Below are 27,119 nucleotides of genomic sequence, written 5' to 3'. Positions count from 1 at the left end.
TAGTGACTAGTACCTAGACAGCTCCATGTTGGTTGGTGACACAGAGGAAACAATCTCAACTAGGGACTGGGACCAGGAGGTTTCCAGCCTCTCCTTTAATACATTGCTGCTGCTAAGTCGCTTCAGTCGTGTCCGACTCTGTGCGACCCCAGAGATGGCAGCCCACCAGGCTCCCCCGGCCCTGGGATTCTCCAGGCAAGAACACTGGAGTGGGTTGCCATTTCCTTCTCCAATGCAGGAAAGTGAAAAGTGAAAGTGAAGTCGCTCAGCTGTGTCCGACTCTTAGCGACCCCATGGACTGCGGCCCACAGGCTCCTCCGTCCATGGGATTTTCCAGGCAAGAGTACTGGAGTGGGGTGCCATTGCCTTCTCCGCCTTTAATACATTGGAGGTTGTTAAAAAATGGCTTCAAAATGTTTAAATTCTGGACTTTCGAATGCCACCGACAGTCATATATATCTGTGCACAATGGCAAGTCATAATTAGCACTTCAGTTACTGAAGACGAATACACTTTGCTTCCTGGCATCCTGAAAGGACACCCAACCCAGCTATGTATGTCGAAAAGGTTGAAGGCCAGGGAACCCCACGTCAGTCATAGCGCCCTCGCTACCGTCAGCGACCCTGAACTGCATCATGGGCTTTGTAGTTAGGGCTTTGTAGGTCAACATGTTCATGACGTCACTACCGGCGTCCCTTTGAGTGGCTTATCGATTAGACTTCCGGTAACCTATTGTTCTCTGGGAAATGTGGTCAGTATATGCCTGCAGGACGTGGGTTTTAGGGGTATGAGAACTACAATTCCCAGAAGGCTACGATATACCCCCGGAGGTAGTTAGTGCGCCAGAGATTGCCTCATCAGGCATGCAGTGTGTGCTTTAGTGTCGTGTTAGGCCTGGCAGTCCCGAGAGGGAGGGGAAAGATAGTAACCACTCCTTTGGGGGGATCACCGAGGTCACTGTCGTGGGTTTTCACAGTTTGCTGGGCGGCGCCATGGCGGTGAGTTTTGGCGGGAAGAAAGTTCGCTTGGCTGGGGCTTGGAACCCGTCTGGCTGCATTCTCCAGAGTTGGGGCTCCATGTGGCAGCCACTGTCCTGAAGGGAAGAATCATTTTCTAAAAAAAAGGGGGGGCCTTGCCGCTCACGTTTAAGGCTTGGCTGTTGTGAGGACTTGCCTTTTCGTGCTAGCTGATGAGCCAGGCCCTGGTATCTTTAACTTTACAGATTACTTCATGTCACGTGTGTTATTTCACCTAAGTTTCTAAAAGCTGATTTGTAGAAAGAGTATGTAACATTGATTCCTCCTTCCAACACAAGTTGTTGAGCGCCTCTTTGTAAAATAGACAAACTTTTCTGTATTCATGGTGGTTACCTGTGTGCGCGCTACATTTTAAAGTATGCGGTAAAATATGTCAGGTGCGGGTAAGTGCTGTAAACAAGAATAGATCAGGAAGGAGGATCAAGAATGTCTTTGCCCAAGTGCTGCTGCTGCTGCTTCTAAGTCGCTTCAGTCGTGTCCGACTCTTCGCGACCCCATGGACTGCAGCCTACCAGGCTCCTCCATCCATGAGATTTTCCAGACAAGAGTACTGGAGTGGGGTGCCATCGTCTTCTCCGTTTGCCAAGGTGACAATGTGGCAAAAGCGAGGTAGGGGAGCAGGCCATGCAGTTATATGAAAGAAAAGATTTCCGAACAGAGTCAACCGTGTGAGTGAAAAACAAGGAGGATTGTATGTTTCAAAGGAGGGGTTTTCCAGGGGAGATGGTGATGATGCTGATGGTGTTTGTGTGGTGGTGGTGGTGGTGGTGGTGGAGGTTGACCGATGATTGGATGTAGTTCATGTAAAGCCTTGTAGGTCCTGACTGAATGAATGGGAACTTAGCGTTGTCAGGTGGAAGGGAGTTTGGGATCCATGTTCACACTGCTGTATTTAAAATGGATAACCAGCAAGGTCCTACTGTCCAGCATTGGGAAACTCAGCTCACTGTTACCTGGCAGCCTGGTTGGGAGTGGAATTTGGGGGAGAATGGATACAGGTATATGTATGAGTCCCTTTGCTGTACACTTGAAACTGTTACAGCATTGTTAATTGGCTGTATTCCAATAAAAAATGAAAAGCTTTTTTTGAAAAGAATGGAAAGAAAGGGAGTGGAGATGATGAGTGTAGACCTCTTTTGAAGAATTTTATAGAGACCAAAAAAATGGGGTAATAGATGAAGGTTAAAAGAGGTTTTCTTTTTTTAAGGACAGTAGAAATTATATTGTGGTTGTATGCTTATGGAAATTGTCCTATAGAAAGGGAAAATGGATATAGAAGAGAGCAGTGATGTTCCTGTATAGAATAGAGGAAGTGAGATCAGATCTACTAAGAAGTAGAATTTTGATTCATTTGGTCCCGTTCTGGAGCTCATTCTCTTAATCATTGTACTATCACAATTGTAAACTAATGGGGAAATTTCTTTTGCAAGCTCACTCCTATAATGAAAGTTTTCTAACTCTGATAGAACCCTTATAATAGTAAAGTGTATAAGATAATAAACGTGGAGTAGCATGGATGTTCTTGCCTGGAGAATCCCAGGGACGGGGTAGCCTGGTGGGCTGCCGTCTATGGGGTCGCATAAAGTTGGACACGACTGAAGTGACTTAGCAGTAGCAGTAGCAGCAGCATGGATGTAAAATTAGTTTTTACTTTATAATTGAATGTGTGAAGAGTAAGCAATATAATTTTCTTCATATCATAGAAATATTTTATAGAACTTTTGACACTTTTAATCCCTTTTAGTTACATGTCAGAAGACTTTTAGAGGGGACCAGGGGATGTGATGTACTAGAGATAATAAATAGTCAACTTTAAAATTATTTTTAAACTTTTCATTTGGAAAATTTAAGTAGTGAACAAAGTAGAGATAATAATAGTATTATGTATTTCCATGTACCCATCACCCAAATTCAGTAATTGACAGTTTAGAGCCAGTCTTGTTTCTGTTGTATCTTTCCCAGAACCTCCACTTCCCCGTCTTAAGATTCATTTTAAGCAAATTAAGGCACTATATGATTTCATCCATACATATTTTAGTAAGTTTTAAAAAATATAATGAAAAATTCTCTTAAGACATAACCACAATCCCATTTTGATATGCAACAAGAAGTACCTGATGTCCAGTTGTCTCTGTGTGATAATGGTTAGCATTATTGAGCATTTACCATGGGTCTGGTAATATGCTAGGACTTCCCTGGTGGCTCAGACGGTAAAGCGTCTGCGTACAACGTGGGAGACCAGGGTTTGATCCCTGGGTCAGGAAGATCCTCTGGAGAAGGAAATGGCAACCCACTCCAGTACTCTTGCCTGGAAACTCCCATGGATGGAGGAGCATGGTACGCTACAGTTCATGAGGTCGCAAAGAGCTGGACACGACTGAGCAACTTCACTCCCTTCACTCTGGTACTATGCTGGGCTTCCCAATTTGCACTAGTGGTGAAGAACCCATCTGCCAATGCAGGTAGATGTGGAGAGACGTGGGTTCGATCCCTGGGTTCCGAAGATCCTCTGGAGGAGGGCACGGCAACCCACTCCAGTATTGTTGCCTGGATAATCCCATGGACAGAGGAGCCTGGCAGGCTGTAGTCCATAGGGTCGCACAGAGTCTGACACAACTGAAGCTACTTAGTGTGCATGCACACTGGTACTATACTAAGTCCTTCATGTGTGTTATATCTTTTAATCCCCATATTAATAGTAGAAGGTAGATATAATTATTACCTATTAACCTCATTTTATAGATACCCAGAGAAATAGAGGCTTAAAGAGGTTAAGGGTCTTGTCTAGGTTCTATAGCCAATGGCGCTAGGCTATGGCCAGAGTACTAACAGAAAGCAGAAATAAAAGTGAGAAGATGAGAGTTTTTGTCCAGTCTGACCATTTGCTGGCATGATGATCTCTGAGCTTCAGATTCGTCATCTTTGAAATAGTAATCCCTGGTCTGCCCATTTCTTAGGGTGATTGTTGCCCATCTCTTAGGGTTGTTGTTAATATCAAAGAAGTTAGGGTTCAGTTCAGTTCAGTCGCTCAGTTGTGTCCGACTCTTTGCGACCCCATGAATCGCAGCACACCAGGCCTCCCAGTCCATCACCAACTCCCGGAGTTTACCCAAATTCATGTCCATTGAGTCGGTGATGCCATCCAGCCATCTCATCCTCTGTTGTCCCCTTCTCCTCCTGCCCCCAGTCCCTCCTAGCATCAGGGTCTTTTCCATTGAGTCAGCTCTTCACATGAGGTGGCCAAAGTATTGGAGTTTCAGCTTCAGCATCAGTCCTTCCAATGTACATAAAAGTTGTAATAATTGCACAATGCTATACATGTATAGTTTATTAGCTAGTTCAGTGGTTCTTTACTGGAGGTGATTTTGTCCCACAGAGAACAGTTGGTCTGGAGACTCTAGATCAGGACAGTTGGAGGTATGCTACTGGCAGCTAGTGGGTAGGAGCTAGGGGTGTTCCTAAATATCTGGCAGTGCACATGCCAGTCTCTGAAAACAGAATTATTTGGTCCCAAATGTCAATAGAGCTGAAGTTTAGGAACTTTGCTGTCATTAAATAGCCAATTGTTGGAAATTCTCTAATGGTCCAATGGTTAGGACTCTGTGCTTTCAGTGCAGGGGCCAAGAGTTTGATCCCTGGTTAGGGAACTAAAATCCAACAGGCTACGCAGCATGGCCAAAAAAACCCCAAACAAAACTGAAAAAACCCCAGTTGTTTAGTTGAGTAACCAACGAAGAAACTAAGACTTAGCTTGATCAATGACTTGCTCAAAGTAATACAGCAAGTTGGTGATGGAGCCAATATCAGATTTCATTACAATTGACCTTGGTGGTTTTGAGAAACAAGGTTTTCTGAAAAGCAGAGACCTCAAAGAAGAGCTTTCCTGCATTTATCATCCTCAGTACAGTGAAAAGAAACAGTACTAAGCAATTTATGAAGACTGTTGCTTTCATGTCCTTCTTTAAAGTGGGTGACATGGTCATTTTTAGGCAAAAAATATTTGTCATATGACTTCTGTGTCTGTTAGCATTGTATGTGGTGCTGAGGTGAGCATAAAAGTTCTAAAAGATGCTGTCTGCCAGAAGTTCACAACCCAGTTGGGTAAATGTCAGGAATTATTCAGTTGTATGCAGTGGAAGCCAACTTAAGTTGATTTAAGGAGAGAGGAATTTAGTATTGATACACTGGGATTTCATATGACCCATGACCCTAGCATAGGAAGTACAACTAGGCTTCATGAGGTCTTAGATACTTTTCCTTTGTGAGCCGCTTCCTTTGTAAAAAAAAAAAAAAAATAGAAATTATATTTGACAATTGTGTTGGTATAAAGACACATATGAATATTACATATTAAAGAGTTTTCTTCTATCCCAAAATTTATTTTTTCTCCTGGTTTTAAAAGATACTAAAATATTTTGATGAGCCCCTAGAAGTATTATGGGCCCTATGCAGTGTGCCTGTTCCATCTATAGGTTAAATGGCTGTTATGAGTTATACAGGCTGTTTTAAGGGCTGGACAGAAGAGATTTACTTTCTTTTGCTGAAAACTGCTTTGGCAGAACCCAGAAGCATAGTTCCTGTCTGAATTCTCCTGGAACCATATGCTTAACTGCCTCTGATGCACTACCCTAAATAAGACTAGGCTTCTGTTGCTCAAGAAGAATGGGAAGGAATGGATATCGCATAGGCAAACTGCCGTCTCTGCCATAGCTTTTTTTCAAATGGTAGTCCTTGTATGCTGGAATTGAGAATTGGTCAGCGTGTATAGGAATAGAGAGACTTAAAGGTTACTTGTTAAAAAGAGGATTTTGCAGTAAGAGGGGGCAAAGGAGCTGAGGTCTAGATGAAGTCTTTTAGAAGTCTTTCAGAAAAGACTGAATCCATGGAGGCCCTTATTCTTTCTTGGAAAAAGAAATTTCCAACTATGTTATACATATACACTTAATTTTATGGAAGTTCTTAGGAAAGACTTTAGATTGTTTAGCATCTTGATTCAAATATGCAACCCAGTTCTTACTCTTATTTTCTATGGCCACAGTGTGCAAAAGCTGGCAATGTGTTGCTTACTTCTCCATTCATTTTACTGTATTTTGTTTGTTTGGTTGTGCCGGATGTTTGTTTCGGTGTGCGGGGTCTAGTTCCCTGAGCAGGGACCAAGCCCTGGCCGCCCACATTGGGAGGGCAGCATCTTAACCACTGGACCACCCGAGAAGTTCCTCACTTCTCTCTTTTTCCTCACTTCTCTTTTTAAATCTTTAAATTTTTGACAGGTACTTGTGAGCCTGTTATAAGCTCATTACTTCATGGCAAATAGAGGGGGAAAAGGTGGAAGTAGTGACAGATTTCCTCTTCTTGGGCTCTAAAGTCACTGCGGATGGTGACTGCAGCTATGAAGTCAGAAGACGTTTGCTTCTTTGCAGGAAAGCTGTAACAAACCTAGATGGTGTGTTGAAAAGCAGGGACATACTCTGCCGACAAAGGTCCGTATAGTCAAGGCTGTGGTTTTCTCAGTGGTCATGTTCAGTTGTAGAAGTGAAGTGAAGGGTTAGTCACTCAGTCGTGTCCGACTCTTTGCAACCCCATGGACTGTAGCCCACCAGACTCTTCTGTCCATGGAATTCTCCAGGCAAAAATACTAGAGTGGATTGCCATTCCCTTCTCCAGGGGATCTTTCCAACCTAGGGATTGAACCCCAGAGTCCTGCACTGCAGGCAGATTCTTTACCATCTGAGCCACATGGGAAGCCCCACAGTTGTGAGAGTTGGACTGTGAAGAAGGTGGAGCACCAAAGAATTGATGCCTTCAAACCATGGTGCTGGAGAAGACTCTTGAGAGCCCCTTGGACAGCAGGGAGATTAAACCAGTCAATTCTAAAGGAAATCAGTCCTGAATATTCATTGGAAGCACTGATGCTGAAGCTGAAACTCCAGCATTTTGGTCATCTGATAAAAACAACTGACCCATTGGAAAAGTCCTTGATTCTGGGAAAGATTGAGGGCAGAAGAAGAAGGCGTCAGAGGATGAGATGGCTGGATGGGCATGAACTTGGACAAGCTTCGGGAGATGGTAAGGGACAGGAAGACCTGGTATGCTGTAGTCCATGGGGTTGTAGAGTCAGACCTGACGGGTGATTGAACAAACAAAATATAAGCTTAGATGTTGAGGATGTAATGAGCAATGAGACACAGTCCCCACTGTGAATAAACTTAGAGTCATCGTGAGAAAGATAGATATGATACTGTGTGATGAGTGCTGTCATAGAGGTAATACTGATAGGTAGGGACATAATAAGAATAGTACTTGATCCACTCTTGGGGATTCAAAGTAGGTGATTAGCTGAGAACTGAAGGATGAGCTAGTTAGGCAAAAAAGATCGGTGAGGAATGAGGGTGGAGAGAATAGCTTGAACAAAGGCCCAGAGGGGACGGAGGAAGTGTGACAGACTTGGAAAAGTACAGCTGGCTTGATAGGCCTAGAGTGATAGTGAGAGGGAAGAGGAAGGGACCGGGCAAGGATGAGATAAGAAGGGCCCTAAGTGCCCGGGTTACGAGCGTGGACTTTCTCCAGAGAGCAGTAGAGAACGTCTGAAAGGGAATTGAATTGATTGTGTTTGTATTTTGATATAATTTCCACGCGTGGCAGTTATGATCTGGTCAGGATTTATAGAAATTAAAAAATTGCTTATTTTTATTTTCCTTTGGTTATTAGATAAACTTACATCCATGATGTTTCAAGCATGGAATTGTTTCTTATTTCCTTTTTGCCTTTGTGGCAAGGTCCTTTTAATCCATCGCTGTACCTCCTCCTAGTAATTTGACATTTCATCTTTTCTGTTGCTTGTTCTCTCCTGTCTTAAACTTACTTAAAAAAATTAAAAGGAATAATAAATCATCCTTTGATTTAAAATGTAGAAAACTGAGGGAATTCCCTGATGGTCCAGTGGTTAGGACTCTGTGATTTCAGTGCCGAGGGCTGGAGTTTCATCCCCGGTCAGGGAACTAAGATCCTACAGGCAGTGAAGCACAGCCAAATGAAAAAAAGAAAAATACATATATAAAGTTGAAAATAGTAAAACAAATTTATGGTAGATTTATACTGAATCTTACCTAATTTTAATACTCTTATTTTTATCATACAATACAGAAGGTATATTTAAGATAGTTATTGAAGAAATAGTAGTACTTTTTTTTTAATTGCCCAGAAGTACTGTTTGCATCATTACTTCAAATTTATGTAACCATTAAAAAAAAAGCTGTCTAAAAATAGCAGCATATCTGTGATTCGAGTAGAAAGCATGTTTTGAGTTGTTGGGTGTAAGTACAGAGGGAGGCATGACATGACTTGGCAAGGTTACCTGCCTAGTAGGTTGTAGATGTAGAGCCCAGGTATTTTCTCATTTAAAAATAATGCAGCATCTGGAAACGTTAGCATATAAGAAGGGGATGAAAATCTAATTTTGTTCAGGTAATTTTGTATAAGAAAATAAAATTCTAGACACTAATATTAAGTTTTCAAAATGGAATTAGATTTGTGTATGGTATCCAGCTTTCACACTTGGCAATTGCATGAGTGCTGTGTTCTTCAGCACACCTGCTTTTAGCAGCTAATTCTTTTTCACAGAGTCACAGACTGAGAGGGAAGTTATAGCCCTTCTTTTTCAGAGTTGGAGTGATCCATGTGTATTTTTTCTGTTTATTTTCATCCAAGGGTGGCATAAGGAATGATGGGAATGTTGCCAGATAGATCCAATATGCTGAAGGCATGCTTGCCATTTTCTTTCTTTTCTTCTTCTTCTTCTTTTTTTTTTTAATATTTACTGATTTATTATAACAGATATGACTCAGAAACAACCAAACTGAAGAGGGGTGGAGGGCAAGGTGTGGGTGGAGACGGATAATTCAAAGAGCTTCCATGTCCTCTTCAGGCGGCTGCTCTCCCAATACGTCTACACGTTGACCATCCAGGAAGATCATCGAGTCTCCCCATTGAAGAGTTTTTATAGATCTTAATCTTCAGCACCCCCTTCTGCTTCCCCTTCTTAGAGATCAGTAGCCTGAATTTCTAAACCTCTAACCACTTGATCTTTTTGGTGATCAGCCCCATCCTAAGGCTATTTTAGGGTCTCAGTCACCCCATTAGCACAAACTCAGGTTGTTCAAAAGCAGCTCGTTAGGAATAGCAAAAGATACTCCCATCACTCAGGAAATTCTGAGGGTATTAGGAGCTCTGACCAAGAACACAGGACAAAGACCAAATGTATTTCTTAATATCCTCTGTCTAGTAACCATTTTTGGTTTAAAGGCTATGTTTCCTAATATCAATATAGTTACATCAGCTTTCAGTTAATTCAGTTCAGTTCAGTTCAGTCGCTCAGTCGTGTCTGACTCTTTGCGACCCCATGAATCGCAGTATGCCAGGCCTCCCTGTCCATCACTAACTCCCAGAGTTCACTCAGACTCAGGTCCATCGAGTCGGTGATGCCATCCAGCCATCTCATCCTCTTTCGTCCCCTTCTCCTCTTGCCCCCAATCGCTCCCAGCATCAGAGGCTTTTCCAGTGAGTCAACTCTTCACATGAGGTGGCCAAAGTACTGGAGTTTCAGCTTTAGCATCATTCCTTCCAAAGAACACCCAGGACTGATCTCCTTTAGGATGCACTGGTTGGATCTCCTTGCAGTCCAAGGGACTCTCAAGAGTCTTCTCCAACACCACAGTTCAAAAGCATCAATTCTTCGGTGCTCAGCTTTCTTCACAGTCCAACTCTCACATCCGTACATGACCACTGGAAAAACCATAGCCTTGACTAGATGAACCTTTGTTGGCAAAGTAATGTCTCTGCTTTTGAATATGCTCTCTAGGTTGGTCATAACTTTCCTTCCAAGGAGTTATTAAGTCTTTTAATTTCATGGCTACAGTCACCATCTGCAGTGATTTTGGAGCCCAAAAAATAAAGTCTGACACTGTTTCCACTGTTTCCCCATCTATTTCCCATGAAGTGATGGGACCAGATGCCATGATCTTCATTTTCTGAATGTTGAGCTTTAAGCCAACTTTTCCACTCTCCTCTTTCACTTCTTTCATCAAGAGGCTTTTAGTTCCTCTTCACTTTCTGCCCTAAGGGTGGTGTCATCTGCATATCTGAGGTGATTGATATATCTTGATTCCAGCTTGTGCTTCTTCCAGCCCAGCATTTTTCATTCAGTTAATTAGTATTAATTAATTAACCAGTTTTTAGTTAGTACTTGCCTAGCATATTTTCTTTTAATTAATAATATTGTTGTATAATTTTTGTTTCATTTAAATTTCATACTAATAGCCTGCTAACCATTTTGGGGAGAAGTTCTTTATCAACTTTCTTGGGGGAAAAAAAAAAACATGTAGATGACTAATCCTCCTGCAGCCTGTATCCGCTGGGCCTCACCGTCCTCCTTTGGTGGCAATAATTGTAGCTGAGCAAGCAGGCACTGTTCTATCCTATGCTTTTTTTAAGTATTCCCCTATTTTAACTAAATAGGAATATTTGAAATCAGTGTTTTATTTATTGTAGTATCTAATTAAAAAGAATTTCAAAGCTTTTTTATGTATTTAAGTAAGTCTTTAATCATCCCTTTGAATTTGAAGTGGATAACCCTATCAGGTCATGATAACCCTAATTTTTAATCTTAACTCATTTAAATTTCAAGATAACCATGGAAAGATTATCAGTAAATGGCTCACTTCTGTGTGAACCCAGATCTTTTTTAGCTTTTTTTTAAACAAGTTTACTGAAATATAGAGTGGATTATTCTGTATCTGTTGCGTCTAATAGGAAAGAAAAGGAACAGCCAAAGTGGACTTTTTGAAGAAGATTGAGAAAGAAGTCCAACAAAAATGGGATGCCAAGAAGGTGTTTGAGGTCAATGCATCTAATTTAGAGAAACAGACCAGGTGAGCAATCATTTGTGAGGTTCTTTTTGTTATACTTCCAGAACCATTGGCTCAGAAACTGCTGTGTGGCAGGAATAAAGTAGATTGTATTTATAATGGCTGAAACAAGCTGAAGGAGGTGACTTCCATTTTCTCTATTTCAAATTAGCATCCTCTTTCCTGTGGAATTCTTAAAGGGTTTTTTCCTATGTAAAAGTTTTTAAAAAAACTAGTATTTCTCATAGTTAGACAAAGGAGAGTGTTTTTAAGTTTTGTCTTTGCTGACTGATAAAAGGATGTCTTTCTGTTACAGAGAATCATATTATAGTGATAATTATCTCCAAAGGCAGAGAATATAAATTTTGAAGGGTTTCTGTAATCTTATTTTATAAATGTATATTGCCTTGATGTTAAGAATTGATAATAACATAATTAAATGGTATTGGGGAAAAAACAAAAAGTAACTGCTGCTGTACAGTACCATGGTAAATATGTGCATCAATTATAAGTTGAGTTGCAATTTCAGATATGTTGGAATGTAGCAAAACGTGCTTCTTAGAATTGAGGATATACATGGACAATAGCAATAATAGTAGTCATTATTGAACATGTGTTGTTCAAATGCCAAGGCAGTAGGAAATATACTTTTTTTAAACTGTGTGTTCTTGTTTAATCTTAATAATGCTTTAAGTTTACCAATATTTTAATTCTTGTTTTATTGATGAGTATACTAAGACAGAGAGGTTAAGTAACCGGCTTAAGGTTGCATAGCTAGGAATTAATTGACAGGGCTTGGACTTCTTATCAGGACTTTCTAATTCCAAAGTCTATCTTTGCTGTTAAGCTGCACTCCAATGGAATTCTTTTTCTAAGAGAGGAGAAGGATTTGCTCTAAGACGAAGTTTCTGATGTTATACTTTATTTTTTCCAATTTTTTAAAAAAAATTTATTTGTTTATTTGGCTGTGTTGGGTCTTAGTTGCGGCCCCCGGGATCTTCGCTCTTTGTTGCTGCATATGATCTCTTAATTGAGGCTTGTGGGATCTGGTTCCCTGACTGGACATGGAACCTGAGTCCCCTGCATTGGGAGCATAGCATTTCTCTGGTGTTATAATTTAAACTGGAATTTGAAGCTTCTATTTGGTTCTAGAATTTTGGTCAACTCTAAAGTAATTTAAAATAATCTAACATGAATTTGAAAACTCTTTTGCTCAGTGAAAGAAAATGAACTGAAGAAATTTAGAAATATAACATTGAGTGAAAAAAGAGAATTGAGGAATCTGTGAAGTAGACCGTATTTAAAATATAGCTCACAAGTGAGTGAAACTAAATGATGTTTAAGGGCATAGACATATGTGCAACTTATTAAAAAACAAAGGAATGTCAAAAGTAAATTTCAAAATAAGGTGATTTCTGGCGGGAGGATGGGGAGGAGCACACAGGTAGCTTCAGTGAATTTCTAAGTTGGATAGGGTGCTTACAGGTGTTCATTGTGTTTTATAACTTACATATGTCTGTTTGATATACTTGTCATTAAAAAAAGGAATAAAACATAATTAAGCAGCTTTTAAAAGGTGCTTTTTAAAGTGAATTTGCCACATATGTATTTTGAGGATGTTTTATTTTACTTGAGGGACTTCAAATTGCTTTATGTATAGTGAAAGCATATCTCATTTAATCAGTAAAACATTAAGGTTTTCTATTAATTTTTTTTGTATATCTTTTTTACTCAGTGTTTTAGCTTAAGTTAAACCCTTCAGTATTTGCTACAAGGATATTTATTTCTTTAATAGCCACCTATAAATATCTTATTTTTTTCTAAATCAAAAATATATTTCAATTATAGAGACCTTTTAATTTCTGGATTTATAAATTTAATTTTTGGTATATTTTAAATAACTAAAATTTAAGCAAGTTACTTACAGTAAAGTGTTCCCTTGACCCCACCCTTAATTGTTAAAGGAATTTAACATTTTCTTTTTTGTACTTTCTTTCTTACATGATTGTTTTGCAGCAAGGACAAGTATTTTGTAACCTTCCCATATCCATATATGAATGGGCGCCTTCACTTGGGACACACATTTTCTTTATCTAAATGTGAGGTAAAGCTTCTTTTTTGTTTAGTATAATGGAATGGAGGGTCTTTAATGAATACTCTTTTGAAGAAAATGACATCTATAGAATTTATTTCCTGTTAAGGGAACTTAGAGTTCCTTAATTTTAAGCATGGTTTTTATATTTAAATAATTTAAGTTTTCTATTTTCACATGCTGTATGTGTGTGTGCACAGGGTTCTAGGTATGTGTATATGTTCAAAAGTAATTCTTAGGTTGGTGAAGACATAGAAAAAAGTGTAACTCTGGAATGACTATAACATCTAACTGGTGCTCTAAAGGAAGATGGAAAGAGAAAAACAAAACTAATTGTGAAAAGTCAGAATTTTGTATTCATCTAGCATTTAAATTTGTAGTTTAAAATTGATTTTCTCTCTGTAGTTTGCAGTAGGGTACCAGAGACTGAAAGGGAAGACTTGCCTGTTTCCTTTTGGTTTACACTGTACTGGAATGCCCATTAAGGTAAGATTGCTTGGGGATTGTTGTATACTCTTTTTAGCCTAGAGCAAATAGTAATATCCAATTCAAGAATTTGAAATAGGGTTTTCAAATACATACTTCTGTACTATGTTAAAGTATTTTTTTGAAATGAATTGAATTTATTATAGTAAAATTAATTTTTAGAAAACATTTGAAGAAGTGCTTAAAGGGCAAACATTAAGGTCTGAGTGATTTCTAACTAATTTTGATATCTTTTGGTTACCTTATATATTCACATTTCTGTTTTAGAATTAGGTAAAGACTACTAACAAGTACAGTGGACACTGTTTTGTGCATTCATGGCATATATAGGCTGTTGGCCTAAAATAATGAACAGTTCTATTTCAGTCATTTTTGTGTCTTAAATTTGTCATAAATTTATATTAAAAATAATTTTTAATATAAAATGGGCAAGAAAAACACATTTGAAAGGATTCCCTAAATCCTTGGGAGTTGGGAAATTTAAGTTACTTCTTTTTATGTGCCAGTCTTTTGTTTTGAAAAATGTCCTACCTATAGGGAAGGTAAAAGGATGGTACAGTGAACAGCCAGATACCCTTCACTTACAGTTACCAAATATTAACATTTGCACAGTTGCTCTAGTTCTGTCTCTCAGCATACAATACATGCATGCTTCGTCTTTCTTCGTCTATGAACTCATTGAAAGTAAGTTGGCAGACATCATGGCGTGTCACCCCTAAACACTCCAGCTTTTATCTGTTGAGAACAAAGCCATTCTTCTACATTGTCACTATCCCATTATCCTCTCCAAGAAATTAATCATTGATGTAATATTATCATTATCTAATCTATAGTCAAATCTCCCTAGCTGTCCCACAATGTCTTTTCTGACAGGTTTTTACTTTTTATTCTTCCCACTGTCTGACATCAAAAGCCGTATAAGTCAACTTGTATCATTTTAGTAATATTAATAATGTCCATGTTTCTTCATTCTAAAGTTAACTTTTCTCTTTTTTCATTAAGAAGTAATTTATGGAATGATACCTTAAGACCCTTTGAATATCTAGTTACCCAATAACTCAGTCGTTTTAGCATCCTTTCATGATCCTTATCTTTCAGTAGTTGAATTTGTGGTTGTAAAATGATGACTTTCTAGTTGTCTCGTTTTTTCCCGTTTATTAACTGAAATTCTTTTTAGAAGCATCCCTTCCCTTTTTGAAGATTCACAATTCTATATTTGTATTTTTTTTTAAACTTTAACACTGTATGCTGCTGCTAAGTCGCTTCAGTCGTGTCCGACCCTGTGCGACCCCATAGATGGCAGCCCACCAAGCTCCTCCATTCCTGGGATTCTCCAGGCAAGAACACTGGAGTGGGTTGCCATTTCCTCCTCCAATGCGTGAAAGTGAAGTCACTCAATCGGGTCCAACTCTTATTGACCCCATGGACTGTAGCCTACCAGGTCCATCCATGGGATTTTCCAGGCAAGAGTACTGGAGTGGGGTGCCATTGCCTTCTCCATTGACACTGTATACGTGGTGTCATCTTTGTTTGTGACAGTGAGCTCATTATAGGGTACACTTGAAAAGAGCTGAAGTTGTGAATGTAGGTTCATGTTACAATTTCTGTAGCTCACTAGCTTTATAACCTTGGGTAAATCACTTCACCTTTCAGTGTCTGTTTTCTAGCATATTATCTCTCGTCCTACCTACCTAGTAGCCTTGTGATGGTAACTAATATAGTATATGTGACAGTAATCTTTAAACTGAGAAATGTAGTTTTTAGAGTTGTTTTCAATATGATAATAATATATCTTTATTCTTGTACTTCTGACACCTAACATAAATTATATTGCATTGAGTAGTCTGGGTATTGAATAAGTCATTGCCAAGTAAATGAAGTAAATTAGTGAATTTTTAGGTACATGATTTGTATCATGAGTTTTCTGTAATGATCTACACATCTATAGATGTATTGCTAAAAAGTTCAGAGTCAGTGTTAGTTGGCCATAGAAACAACAAAAAGACTCAAAGTGTTTCTACCTTGGAATTTTTAACTTTACTGCCTCTAATGTTGTGTTTTTTGTAGGCATGTGCTGATAAATTGAAAAGAGAAGTAGAACTTTATGGTTGCCCCCCTGATTTTCCAGATGAGGAAGAGGAAGAGGAAGAAATCAATGTTAAAACAGAAGATATAATAATTAAGGATAAAGCTAAAGGAAAAAAGGTTTGGTAACTTGATGATACTTATTTTGGTTGAAGTTTTATTTATATTTGTCAGATTTATATGTACATTCCCAGAGTAACAATATAGTAGTATCTGACACATAAAGTGTAGTCACTAATTTTTAAAAAGTAATGAAGCAAAAATATCTTTCTCACCTTTTGATTGCCTTTTCCCCCCTTTTTACTTTATTTTGAAATAATTTTAGACTTACAGAATTGCAAATTGCATAGGGTTCCTTTACATCTTATATAACCATAGTACAGTCCTCATATCTAAGAAACCAACATTTGAACAATACTGTTTGAGAAACTACCAACTTCATTTGGTTTCACCAGTTTTTCCTTAGCACTGTTTTTTGTTCTAAGATCCTATCCAAAATCCCATCTTGTATTTGCTTGTCATGTCTCTTCTGTCTTGTCTTCCTGATCTTAGTGCTTCTGAAAAGGACTGGTCAGATAACTTATAAAGTACCTCTTGTTTTAGGCTTGTCTAATGCTTTCTCATGAGTAGATTGAGAGGTGTTGTGTCTTCAGTGAATCCAATCAAGGAGTATAAGATATTGATATGTCTTATTACTGGTGATGTTAACCTTGATCATTTGGTTTAGGTGGTATCTGTCAGGTTTCCTACTGTGAAGATTTCATTTTTCCCTTTGTGATTCATGTATGGTTTGGGAGAGATACTTTGAGACTATGGGAATAACATCTTGTTTTTTTAAAAAATATATATTTCCTCACTAATTTTAGCATTCATCAGTGGATCTTGCCTGCGCTGGTTATTGCTGTTTTGTTCTAATGTTGATTTTCTGTTTCCCTCATCCTTCTACACTTATTATGTGGAGTTCTTCTGTTTCTTCTTCATTTACTTATTTCTTTTTTGTATCAGTGTGGATTCATGCATATTTATTTATTCTTTGAGTTATAATCTAATACTATTGGTTTTTGTTGTTGTTGTTGCTGAGTTATTGTTATTGCTCAGATTGTTCTAGCATTGGCCATTAAGGGAATCTTTAGGTTGGCTCCTTTGTCCACTTGACATGCCCTCATCATCTTTTCTTTTATTCCTTTTTTTTTTCTGAGCACTTCTGTACTTTCAGGTGCCACAAGATGCTGCAAGCTCATTTTCTCTTCTCCCTATTTTAGCCCTGGAGTTAGCCACTTTTCCAAGGCGTCCTTTTTCCTCTTATTGAAAAATGATATTTAGAAACTAAATTCTGAGTGCTAGGTATGCTCATTGTTTCTAGGTCTTCTCTGTAGAAAGAGCAAGGAAATATGTGTATGTCTACTGCTAAGTTGCTTCAGTCGTGTCCAACTCTGTGCAACCCCACAGACGGCAGCCCATGAGGTTCTACCGTCCCTTAGATTCTCCAGGCAAGAACACTGGAGTGGGTTGCCATTTCCTTCTCCAATGTATGAAAGTGAAAAGTGAAAGTGAAGTTGCTCAGTCGTGTCTGACTCTTAGCGACCCCATGGACTGTAGCCCACCAGGCTCCTCCGTCCATGGGATTTTCCAGGCAAGAGTGCTGGAGTAGGGTGCCATTGCGTATGTATGTGTCTGTATTTACTTCTTTGTATTTTTTTAAAATGAAGTTTTTTCTTTTTTTTTCTTAATGTAAACACTTTATTTATTTTTGGCCATACCAACCAGGAATCTTAGTTCCCTGACCAAGGATCAAACCCACACCCACAGCAATGAAAGAGCCAAATCTTACCTACTGGATTGACCAGGAATTCGTGTATTTTTTCTTTATTTAAAATATTTTTTCCTTTTCTGTTATGGTTTTTTTTTTTTTTGTAGCATATTGAATATAGTTCCTTGTGCTATATAGTAGGACCTTATTGTTTACTCATCTGTGTATAATAATTTAAATCTGCTGATCCCAAACTCCTAAACAACCCCTCTCCCACTCCCCTTGTCTTTGGCAATCACAGATCTATTCTCTATATCTTTGAGTCTATTTCTGTTTCAAAGGTAAGTTAATTTGTGTCATATTTTAGATTATCCACATATAAGTGATATCATATAGCATTTGTCGTTCTCTTTCTGTCTCTATTTTTTCTAAGTGCATACTGATGCCTCTGGCTCTATTTTAGCACCACAGGGCTCATTCTAGCATTCTTCCTTTGCTTATTTGTGACTCCTTTCTCCAACAGTAGGGAACCTAGCTCTCATTATTTACAGCATATCTGTTATTTGTTCAGTTGTCTACCAGTAGTTACAGAACAGTTTTACCAACTAAAATACATTGGTTGTGTATAGTTCATTTTGTCTTTAGAATCTAGTCAACACACTATTCCCTACTCCAATACTCTTGCCTGGAAAATCCCATGGATGGAGGAGCCTGGTGGGCTGCAGTCCATGGGATCGCTAAGAGTCAGACACGACTGAGCGAGTTCACTTTCACTTTTCACTTTCCTGCACTGGAGAAGGAAATGGCAACCCACTCCAGTGTTCTTGCCTGGAGAATCCCAGGGATGGCGGAGCCTGGTGGGCTGCCGTCTCTGGGGTCACACAAAGTCGGACATGACTGAAGCGACTTAGCAGCAGCAGCAACATGCTATTTTCTAGTTACTTCTAAAGTTCTTTCTTTCCTACCCCTTTAGTGTGGTTATAGCATGCATTTGTAATACAGTTAGATAACTTTGTCACAGTCTGCTTTCTATCTTGAGTTCCTCCAACATCCTGGTCAGTTTTTTTTTTTTTTTAATTTACATAAAGTAAAATTCACTCTTTGGAATATATCATTGCCTTGGTTTGACAAATGCACAGAGTCTTGTTTCTGCCACCACGGTACATAGAGATCGGTTTCCTTAGTCCTGAGATTCCTCCTCCTACCTTTTTATAGTTTTATGGTCCAACACCTTTGCCCACCTTCAGTCCCTGGCATGTGGTTACTTTTTTGATATTGATAAATGTTGGAAAAGGAGGAAACTCTTGTTAGTAGTTTATTCATAACTAAAAAAGATTCATGTGGTATTTGAAGAAAAGGAAATAGAGAAGGTTTGGTGCTAAGAACTTATCTTTGTGATGATAATTTTTTTATGGTTCCATCCATTTACTTACCTTTGGTGTTAGAATACAGGTTTGGCATATAAAACAGTACATCCAGATTCTGCAGTATTCCTATATGTCAGTAATATTGTTTTAGAGTTAAAAAAAACTACCAAATAGGATCATTCATTTAAAATTATTATGGTTCTGGAGTTTGTTAACTGGTTGTTAGTTGTTCTTTAATGGAGTTTGGTTTTGCTGGTTATTTTCAGAGTAAAGCAGCTGCTAAAGCTGGATCTTCTAAATACCAGTGGGACATTATGAAGTCCCTCGGCCTTTCTGATGATGAGATAGTCAAATTTTCTGAAGCAGAGCATTGGCTTGAATATTTCCCACCACTGGCTGTCCAGGATCTGAAGAGAATGGGTTTGAAGGTATGCTGGTCACCTCTGTAGTTTAAGGCAATGTGAAGAACACAGTTATATTCGTGTGACTATACAAGATTTGGACCGCCTCTTAATTTAGAATAATATATTCCATCAGTATTCCACGAATGGCTTGGTACTGTTATTTTCTGATTAGAACCACATGGGCCTTGAGGTAAGCAATGAAGTATTTTAATGTTTGTTGTTTTGGAATATATATCGATAGACTAGCAATTAGTAAAAAGGAGTACTGTTCAAGTGAAGAAACCCACAACATTGTAAATTAACTGTATTTCAATAAAATAAAAAAAAAGAGATTTGAAGAAACCCAAGTGTGGCTTGAATATTTAGGGACACAAAAAGATGTTGTTTCAGGGTTCCTTCTTAATTTATTATAATTCCTATATGTTTAATATGTAAATATATATGTTTAAAAGCTTACCTATTAAGCATAAATTAATGTGATAATTGTGACATATATTTAATAGATGGAACTTGAAGTTTTTTGGTTTTCTTTTGACATTTGATATAATTCTACATTGAAAAGTTAGGAGTAGGCGAGTAAATAATTGATTCATGGGAATTCCTTTTTATAGAGACAATATAAATTTCTAAAAAATTACCATTTCCTTTCTCCTGTAGGTAGATTGGCGCCGGTCCTTCATCACCACTGATGTTAATCCTTACTATGATTCATTTGTCAGGTGGCAGTTTCTAACATTAAAAGAAAGAAGCAGAATTAAGTTTGGGAAGCGGTGAGTTTGTTGTCCTTCAGTTTAATAAAGCAAAATCATATAATTCCTGTATTGTAATTCACTGTGCCCAGAGCCTACTTTTTTCCATTATCTTTTCTCTTTTTATAATTCCTCGTTTTGTTCTCTTATTTCTTTTGATTTCCTTTTTGTCTGGCCAGTGTCTTAATTTCTTTGAGCTGCTTAGCGTTTGTGACAAATAGAACCTGGGAGAATGGGGGTCTCACTAAAGATTCTACTTTTATCGTCTCAGGAAAGATTCTCTTAAGTATTCTAGCCAAGTAGAAAAATAATTATATTGTGTTTTAGTTTATCCTTTTGCTGTATAAATTGTTCTATAAAGTTCTCCCTTGATCATATGGGCTCATTAAAAGGTATTTGCATTTCAAAAGCTTATTTATATTCTACAGTCTTCTGTTTCATACCACAAAGCCAAGATCAGTGAATATTTTTCAGTGGTATTACCTTTGATGAAGGCAAAAAGCTTTCATTGAGTAACTGTGTTGGCAACAAAATTCCCCATAAAAGCATAAAAATGATGTAGACATTTACTCAGAAGTTTTAGTTAGAAGAAATATTGTGAGATGTTAGGAACAACACTGACAAATCCATTAGGATAAAACTTGTACAGTGTAATGTTTGTCATTTATTTTTTATTTTAGGTATACCATTTATTCTCCAAAAGATGGACAGCCTTGCATGGATCATGACAGACAAACTGGGGAGGTAATTATTTGTGACATAGAATATTTATTGTAATAATTCTTAATGTGGTCACAGAGTTTAAGAAATAAATCAGAAACCTAAAAATAGCTTTATTCCAGTATTAAGGTATAAGTCATGATACTCTGGTGGCTGTTAAAGAGGGAGGCAGATTGTCATCATAGGTAGCTGTATCTTCTCTAGAACCTTTTCTAGAACTTTGGTGGTAGGTTTAGCTGCATCAGCTTGTGCTGGAAAAGCACATTCTTGAGTTTTTTTTTTTTTGGGTCACTTGGCTTGCAGGATTCCCAGATCAGGGATTGAACCTGGGTCCTTGGCAGTGAAAGCGTGGTGTCCTAACCACTACACTGCCAGAGAATTCCTAGAGAAGTAGATTCTTGAACCTTACCCCTAAATTGCTGAATCAGAAGCTCTGAGGGTGGAGCCCAGGAATCTGTCTTTTAATGTATTCTCTGTGTGATTCATATGCCTGCTCATGTTTGAGAAGCACCACTTGGAGAGTGCATGGTTCTAAAAAGAGACCATGAGGAAAGATAATGAGATATGTGGTTCACTCATGTACACAGATTCCATTTATACTTGCTTTGGTCACATGCCTGCTTATTTTCAAAGTACTTCAAGTCATGCATGACATCAGTTCATTCTGCATTCCTGGAAGACACATTAGTGACATTGTTCCCTGTAATACTTGGATGAAGCAAGGTTAAATCATTCGTCTAAATCCCTGGCAGAGTAAATCAACAACAGTGAACTTTGTAGTCCCTATGAGTGTGTCATTCTCTGTTACCACCTTTGAACACATTCATAGGCTAGTGACTACCTTTCAAAATCAGCCTTCAATTATGATGTAACTTATCTGACAGAAGTGAGAGTTGATCAAAATTTTGAAAGATTTGAGAGCCTTCAGAAGGCTAGTTTACTATGTTAAGCTTTAATATAGTCAATGATAGCAACATCTTAAGTTTCAATAGTACATTATAGTTTTTCAAAGCATTTTGTCATTATCATTATGTGTCATTATCTTATGTGTTCCTCAGGACAGTGCTGTGTTAGGCACAGCACAGTTTTTTATTTTTTAAATTTTTAATTAATTTTATTTTTTATGAAGAAATGAAGGTTCAGAGTGATTGTGACTCCTTGTGGCAGGCCACAAGTGAGGGCCCAAGCTAGGTTTTGAATACACATCATTTGATCCCTGGTCCATCGTATGTCTGTGATGACTGCTCTGTAGGATTGATATTGATTGTATCTTCTAACTCCCATTTTGGCAAACACTGTTTTGGCTGATTAATCCAAGTCACTCTCCCCTTGTTCTTCCCTCTCGAGAGAGCTCTTAGCAAACCTTACTCAGTAGTCTGGACCTCCTTGACCAGTTCTGTCTGGTGTGGGGTAGGATGGTGGTCTCTCAAGTCATTTCTTACACATTAGGCTTCCATGTGGTCAACACACCACTGACACTCTTTTCATTGGAAGGAAGAGTTATTCTAGCAGTGCAAGAACCCATCTTAGAAATTTGAATCAGATCTCTTGCATAGATTAGTAGGTTTAATGCAACTCTTTTCTCTTTCAAATTTTTATTTTGTTTAGGGTGTTGGACCTCAGGAATATACTTTAATCAAGTTGAAAGTGCTTGAGCCATACCCATCTAAATTAAGGTAGGTTTGTCAAAGAATTGTGGCTTCATCTTTTTGAAACATCAGATAGTCGTGATAGAATCCACAACATATTTTGTGTAAATGTGTGTTTTTTTCTTCTTAGTGGCTTGAAAGGGAAAAATATCTTCTTGGTAGCTGCTACTCTCAGACCTGAGACTATGTTTGGACAAACAAACTGTTGGGTTCGCCCTGATATGAAGTACATTGGATTTGAGACAATGAATGGCAATATATTCATCTGCACCCAAAGAGCTGCAAGAAATATGTCATACCAGGGCTTTACCAAGGACAATGGAGTGGTACCTGTTGTTAAAGAGTTAATGGGAGAGGTAAGTTGGGTAGTGGAATTTATTTTAGGGCATGCATTTGGAGGAAAATGTCAGAAATGAAATTTGAGAAAAGAATGTTTAAAAAAACATGTTAGTTGAGGTATACGTACAGTCAAGTGTGTAAGTCGTAAGTGTGTATTTTGGTATGTCTTCAAATGTTATGCACCACTTAAATCAAGGGATATACAGTTGGAGCACTCCAGAAGGCACTCTCCTGTCCATTTCGCATCCCTGCTTCTGCAGAGGTAACCACTAACGTGACTTAAGTCACCAAAGATGAGTCGCTCTTCATGAACTTTACATAGTGAAATTATATAGTCTGTACTCTTTTATGTCTAGCTTCTTTGGCTCAATGTGATGCCTGTGAGATTCACCCATGTATATGTAGTAATAGTTTGTTCTTTTTGTTTGCTTTTTAATTGCTGTGGTATATTCATTGTGTGACCATATCAGTAAAACAGCATTTTTATTTATGTATTTATTAGAAAATATTTTTTTTTTGACCATACTATGTGGCTTGTGGGATCTTAGTTCCCCGACCAGGGATTAAGCCCCAGGCCCCTGGCGGAGGAAGCATGGAGTCCTAACCACTGGATTGTCAGGGAATTCCCTAAAATAGCATTTTTGAATCTTATGTTTCTGCTCAGTAATTATCTGATTGAAAAATACAGTTCTCCTCAAGAGATTTAGTATATAGCTGCAGTAGACATTATATTACTCCTTTTGAAAAATGGGTCATTTTTGCTGTGCGTGGGCATTCTCTAGCTGCAGTGAGCAGGGGCTACTCTCTAGTTGCGGTGCTCGGACTGCTGCCTGCGGTGGCTTCTCTTGTTGCAGAGCACAGGCTCTTAGACACATGGGCTTCAGTAGATGTGGCACATGGGCTTAGTTGCTCCATGGCATGTGGGATCTTCCCTGATAAGGGATTGAACCTGTGTCTGCTGTATTGGCAGGTGAATTCTTAACACTGGACTACCAGGAAAGTCCCGATACTACTTTTTTAATATGATTACCCGTGTTCCTGGTATGCAGTAGCAGCTGCTTTTTTTCTGGAAATGAAGTCTTGATCTTAACTAAATCCCCGATGGCTCAGCCAGTAAAGAATCTGCCTACATTGCAGGAGACCCAGGAGACTTGGGCTGGATCCTTGGGTCGGGAAGATTCCCTGGAGGAAGAGATGGCAACCCACTCTAGTATTCTTGCCTGGAGAATCCCATGCAGAGAAGATCCTGGTGGGTCTCAGTCCGTGGGGTCTCACAGAGTCGGATATGACTGTGCATGAGCACGTGTAGTATCCTTAGAGTTTATTTTACTTATTTACTAGGGTGTTTTATTCCCTTTGGTTAAGTGCTGATCTTTGGTATCTTAATAAAAAATCTTTTAAAAGAAAAAGATGAGTAGAATACCATCTCAATTCTCCTTTTGAATTGGACTTTTATTTCTTATTTTGTAAATTTACTTTTTGACTAGATTACTAAATATTCATAAGACTCAAAATTTAAAAGACAAAAAGAAGGGATTCCCTGGTTGCCCAGTGGTTAGGACTCTGTGATTTCACTGCCAAGGGCACATGTTCCATCCCTGGTTGGGGAACTGAGATTCTGCAGGCTGTGCAGCCAAAAAAAAAAAAAAGAAAAGGTACACAAAATACTCCCAATCACTCAGTTCTCTCTTCCATAAGCAGTCAGTGAAACCAGTGTCTTGTGAATCCTTCCAGAAGTATTTCATGTATATATGAGCAAATATATACATATATATTCTTTAGCCCTCTTTTTTTACACACAAATGGCAGTGTATTTCATCACATTGTTTGGTGTTTTACTTTCTTTTTTACTTAGCTATTTCTTGGTAATAAACATCTACTTGTTCTCATTTCTTTTTTTTGGCTATGCCATGTGGCTTTTAGGATCTTAATTCCCTCACCAGGGGTTGAACCTGGGCCCTTGGCAGTGAAAGTAGTGTCCTAACCACTGGACTGCCAAGGAATTCCTTTTGTTCTTATTTTTTACTGTTACACAGTATTCCATTGTTTGGCTGTGCCACAAATTATTTAATGACTCTGTATAATGGATATTTGAATAGCTTTGTCTGTTATAAGCAGTCCTGCCACATCTCATTAGTTCCTAATGTTAGAGTTCCGTCTGAGAGGTTTTGGGGAACAGTATTAATGACAAAAATTTTTTTTTTCTTGCTCTTACATGCAACTTCTTTCCTTGTTAATTTGAGCAGATTCTGGTATGAGGGAAATGGGTGATATAATTTTAAAAATAGCTTTAAACTGTTAATGATATTTAGCCTTTATCAGTATGGCTCCAAATTCTATAAGCAACTTATGTATATGGGTAAAGGAAACTATATGGAATTGAAAAGTGCATTTCTGTAGCATCTTCTTTTTTTTTTTTTATTTTAAAGAGAAACTAGATATGTCTTCTTAACTGTCTTTTTAATTATTGTTTAAAATAGAAACTCAGAGACATAATATTCTATCTTGTTGATGTCTCATATTTAATTAAGTGATTAAAAAAAAAATCATTTAAAGTCTTAGTTGTTTCCAGGTTTTGCTAATGTAGTTAACACAGCATTGGGCAGATTCTCAAAGAATCTTTTGAGGTAAATTCCTAGAATTGGATTGCTGGGTCCAAGCTGTGTGAACAGTTTTGTGACTCTTGCTGTGGATTCCTATATTGTTTTCCTCAAGGAGTGCAAAGTTAGAAGCAATATGTTACTGTACTAATTTCCTCACAACATTACAAGATTTGGGCTTTATAATTATTTTCAGTTATTTCTAGTCTAGTAGGTAAAAAAGAATGAGTATTGCTGATTACTAGCTTCTCATGGCTTAAAATATAAACATAGTTTTAAAATTTAATGATTAGAATAAGTTACTTCCTCTTTATACTGATCTTTTTCTTACATAGGATATTCTTGGCGCATCACTTTCTGCACCTTTAACATCTTACAAGGTGATCTATGTTCTCCCAATGCTCACCATCAAGGAGGATAAAGGTAAAGAGTTAACTTCTTTGTAGAAATTCTTTGGTGGACACATTCTGGTTGTTAGTAGTTAATTCCACATTTTCCTTTACAAGGCACTGGTGTGGTCACAAGTGTTCCTTCTGATTCTCCTGATGATTTTGCTGCCCTCAGAGACTTGAAGAAAAAGCAGGTAAGTTTCTGTGTTTCATGTTCACATTTCCTCTTTCTCATCGCATTTGTTAGGCACCACTGAACTATTGGATTAGGCTGAAAAACTATGCAGATATCTTTTTTAATGCTATCTTTAACCTGTTTCTTGATATTTATATGTTTTCCTGTGACTTGAATTTTAAAAATAATATTTCATAGAACCTTGTTTTTTTTTTGGCTGTCTCACGAGGCATGCGGGATCTTAGTTCCCCAACTAGGGATTGAACCTGCGCCCTCTGCTGTGGAGGCGTGATGTCCTAACCACTGGACGGCCAGGGAAGTCCCCGTAGTATCTTTTTTAAGACTTTTTTTTTAGGGCAGTTTTAGGTTCATAATAAAAATAGAGAGGAAGGCACAGAGGTTCCCGTGTAATACCCCCTGCTTCAACACCTGCATAGCCTCCCCCATTGTTAGTGTCACTCACTGGAGTGGTACGTTTTTATCAAAGGTGAACCTACATTGACGTCATAACTGCCCAGAGTCCATAGTTTACCTTAGGGTTCATTCTTGGTGTTGTACATTCTGTGGGTTTATGCAAACATTTAATGACGTGTGTCCATCATTATGATATACAGAGTATTTTCGCTGCCTTAAAAATCCTCTGTGCTCTTGTTCATCTCTCTTCCCTTCCACTCCTGGCAACCACTGATCTTTTTAATTGTCACCATAGTTTTACCTTTCCCGAAAGTCATGTAATAGTTGGATTCATATGGTATGTAGCTTTCTTAGACTTTCTTTCAGTTAGTAATAAGCATTTTGGTTTCTCATGTCTTTTCATAGCATGATAGCTTGTTTCTTTTTAGCACTGAATAATATTCTGTTGTCTGGATGTATGTTTATTCATTCACCTGCTGAAGAGCAACCTGATTGCTAACAAGAGAAAGTTTTGTAAAAACAAGTTTTCTGATACTTGCATTTTCATTGCAACTGGAATGTGAACTTCATTTTAAGTGATATGTGTGTGTCTGTGTGAACTTTTGCTTTTGACTGTATAGTTTCATCATTTAAGCTATTCAGTCTAACTTAAACTGTTTAGTTTTTAAAAGTCATACATCCCTTCTTGAGATTTTTTTCTATAAAATTAAAAAATTGGTCTTTATGGAGAGAAGAAGAAAAATACTGTAAGAAAATTTTAGAGGGTACTTCTCTTAATGATAATACCAGAAAAATATTGATCATTAGTGTTAACTTCCTTTTTGTTTTTGTAGGCTTTACGAGTGAAGTATGGAATTAGAGATGACATGGTCTTGCCATTTGAACCTGTGAGTACATAGATGATTTGGAATATTAATGTCCATCTTTTCATTAGAGGAAGAAAAGAGCTAACACTTATAAC

The 27,119-nt window shown here is 38.0% G+C and overlaps 1 protein-coding gene across 4 annotated transcripts in view; it reads left to right on the top strand.

Annotated features, from left to right (window-relative positions):
• Positions 1–859: 859 nt before the first annotated feature.
• LARS1 (leucyl-tRNA synthetase 1) overlaps positions 860–27,119 on the top strand; it is a 66,817-nt gene continuing 40,557 nt past the window's right edge. For 2 of the 4 annotated variants that reach the window (XM_060415882.1, XM_027970360.3), the window contains exons 1-13: positions 860–998; positions 10,845–10,963; positions 12,956–13,043; positions 13,437–13,517; positions 15,585–15,722; positions 18,986–19,147; positions 19,781–19,893; positions 20,553–20,616; positions 22,201–22,268; positions 22,372–22,597; positions 25,516–25,603; positions 25,687–25,763; positions 26,992–27,045. In XM_060415882.1, coding sequence (XP_060271865.1) covers positions 993–998; positions 10,845–10,963; positions 12,956–13,043; positions 13,437–13,517; positions 15,585–15,722; positions 18,986–19,147; positions 19,781–19,893; positions 20,553–20,616; positions 22,201–22,268; positions 22,372–22,597; positions 25,516–25,603; positions 25,687–25,763; positions 26,992–27,045 — 1,284 coding nt within the window. In that variant the 5' untranslated portion in view covers positions 860–992. Of the gene's footprint in view, positions 1,647–6,307; positions 7,104–10,844; positions 10,964–12,955; positions 13,044–13,436; positions 13,518–15,584; positions 15,723–18,985; positions 19,148–19,780; positions 19,894–20,552; positions 20,617–22,200; positions 22,269–22,371; positions 22,598–25,515; positions 25,604–25,686; positions 25,764–26,991; positions 27,046–27,119 lie in introns of all 4 variants that reach the window. The other 2 variants (XM_060415881.1, XM_060415880.1) reach the window with 2 other exon arrangements.

This window comes from Ovis aries, chromosome 5 (assembly GCF_016772045.2).
Source record: "Ovis aries strain OAR_USU_Benz2616 breed Rambouillet chromosome 5, ARS-UI_Ramb_v3.0, whole genome shotgun sequence".
NCBI lineage: Eukaryota > Metazoa > Chordata > Mammalia > Artiodactyla > Bovidae > Ovis > Ovis aries.
The sequence above is the reverse complement of the archived record's forward strand: the minus strand, read 5'-3'. Positions and strand labels throughout refer to the sequence as shown.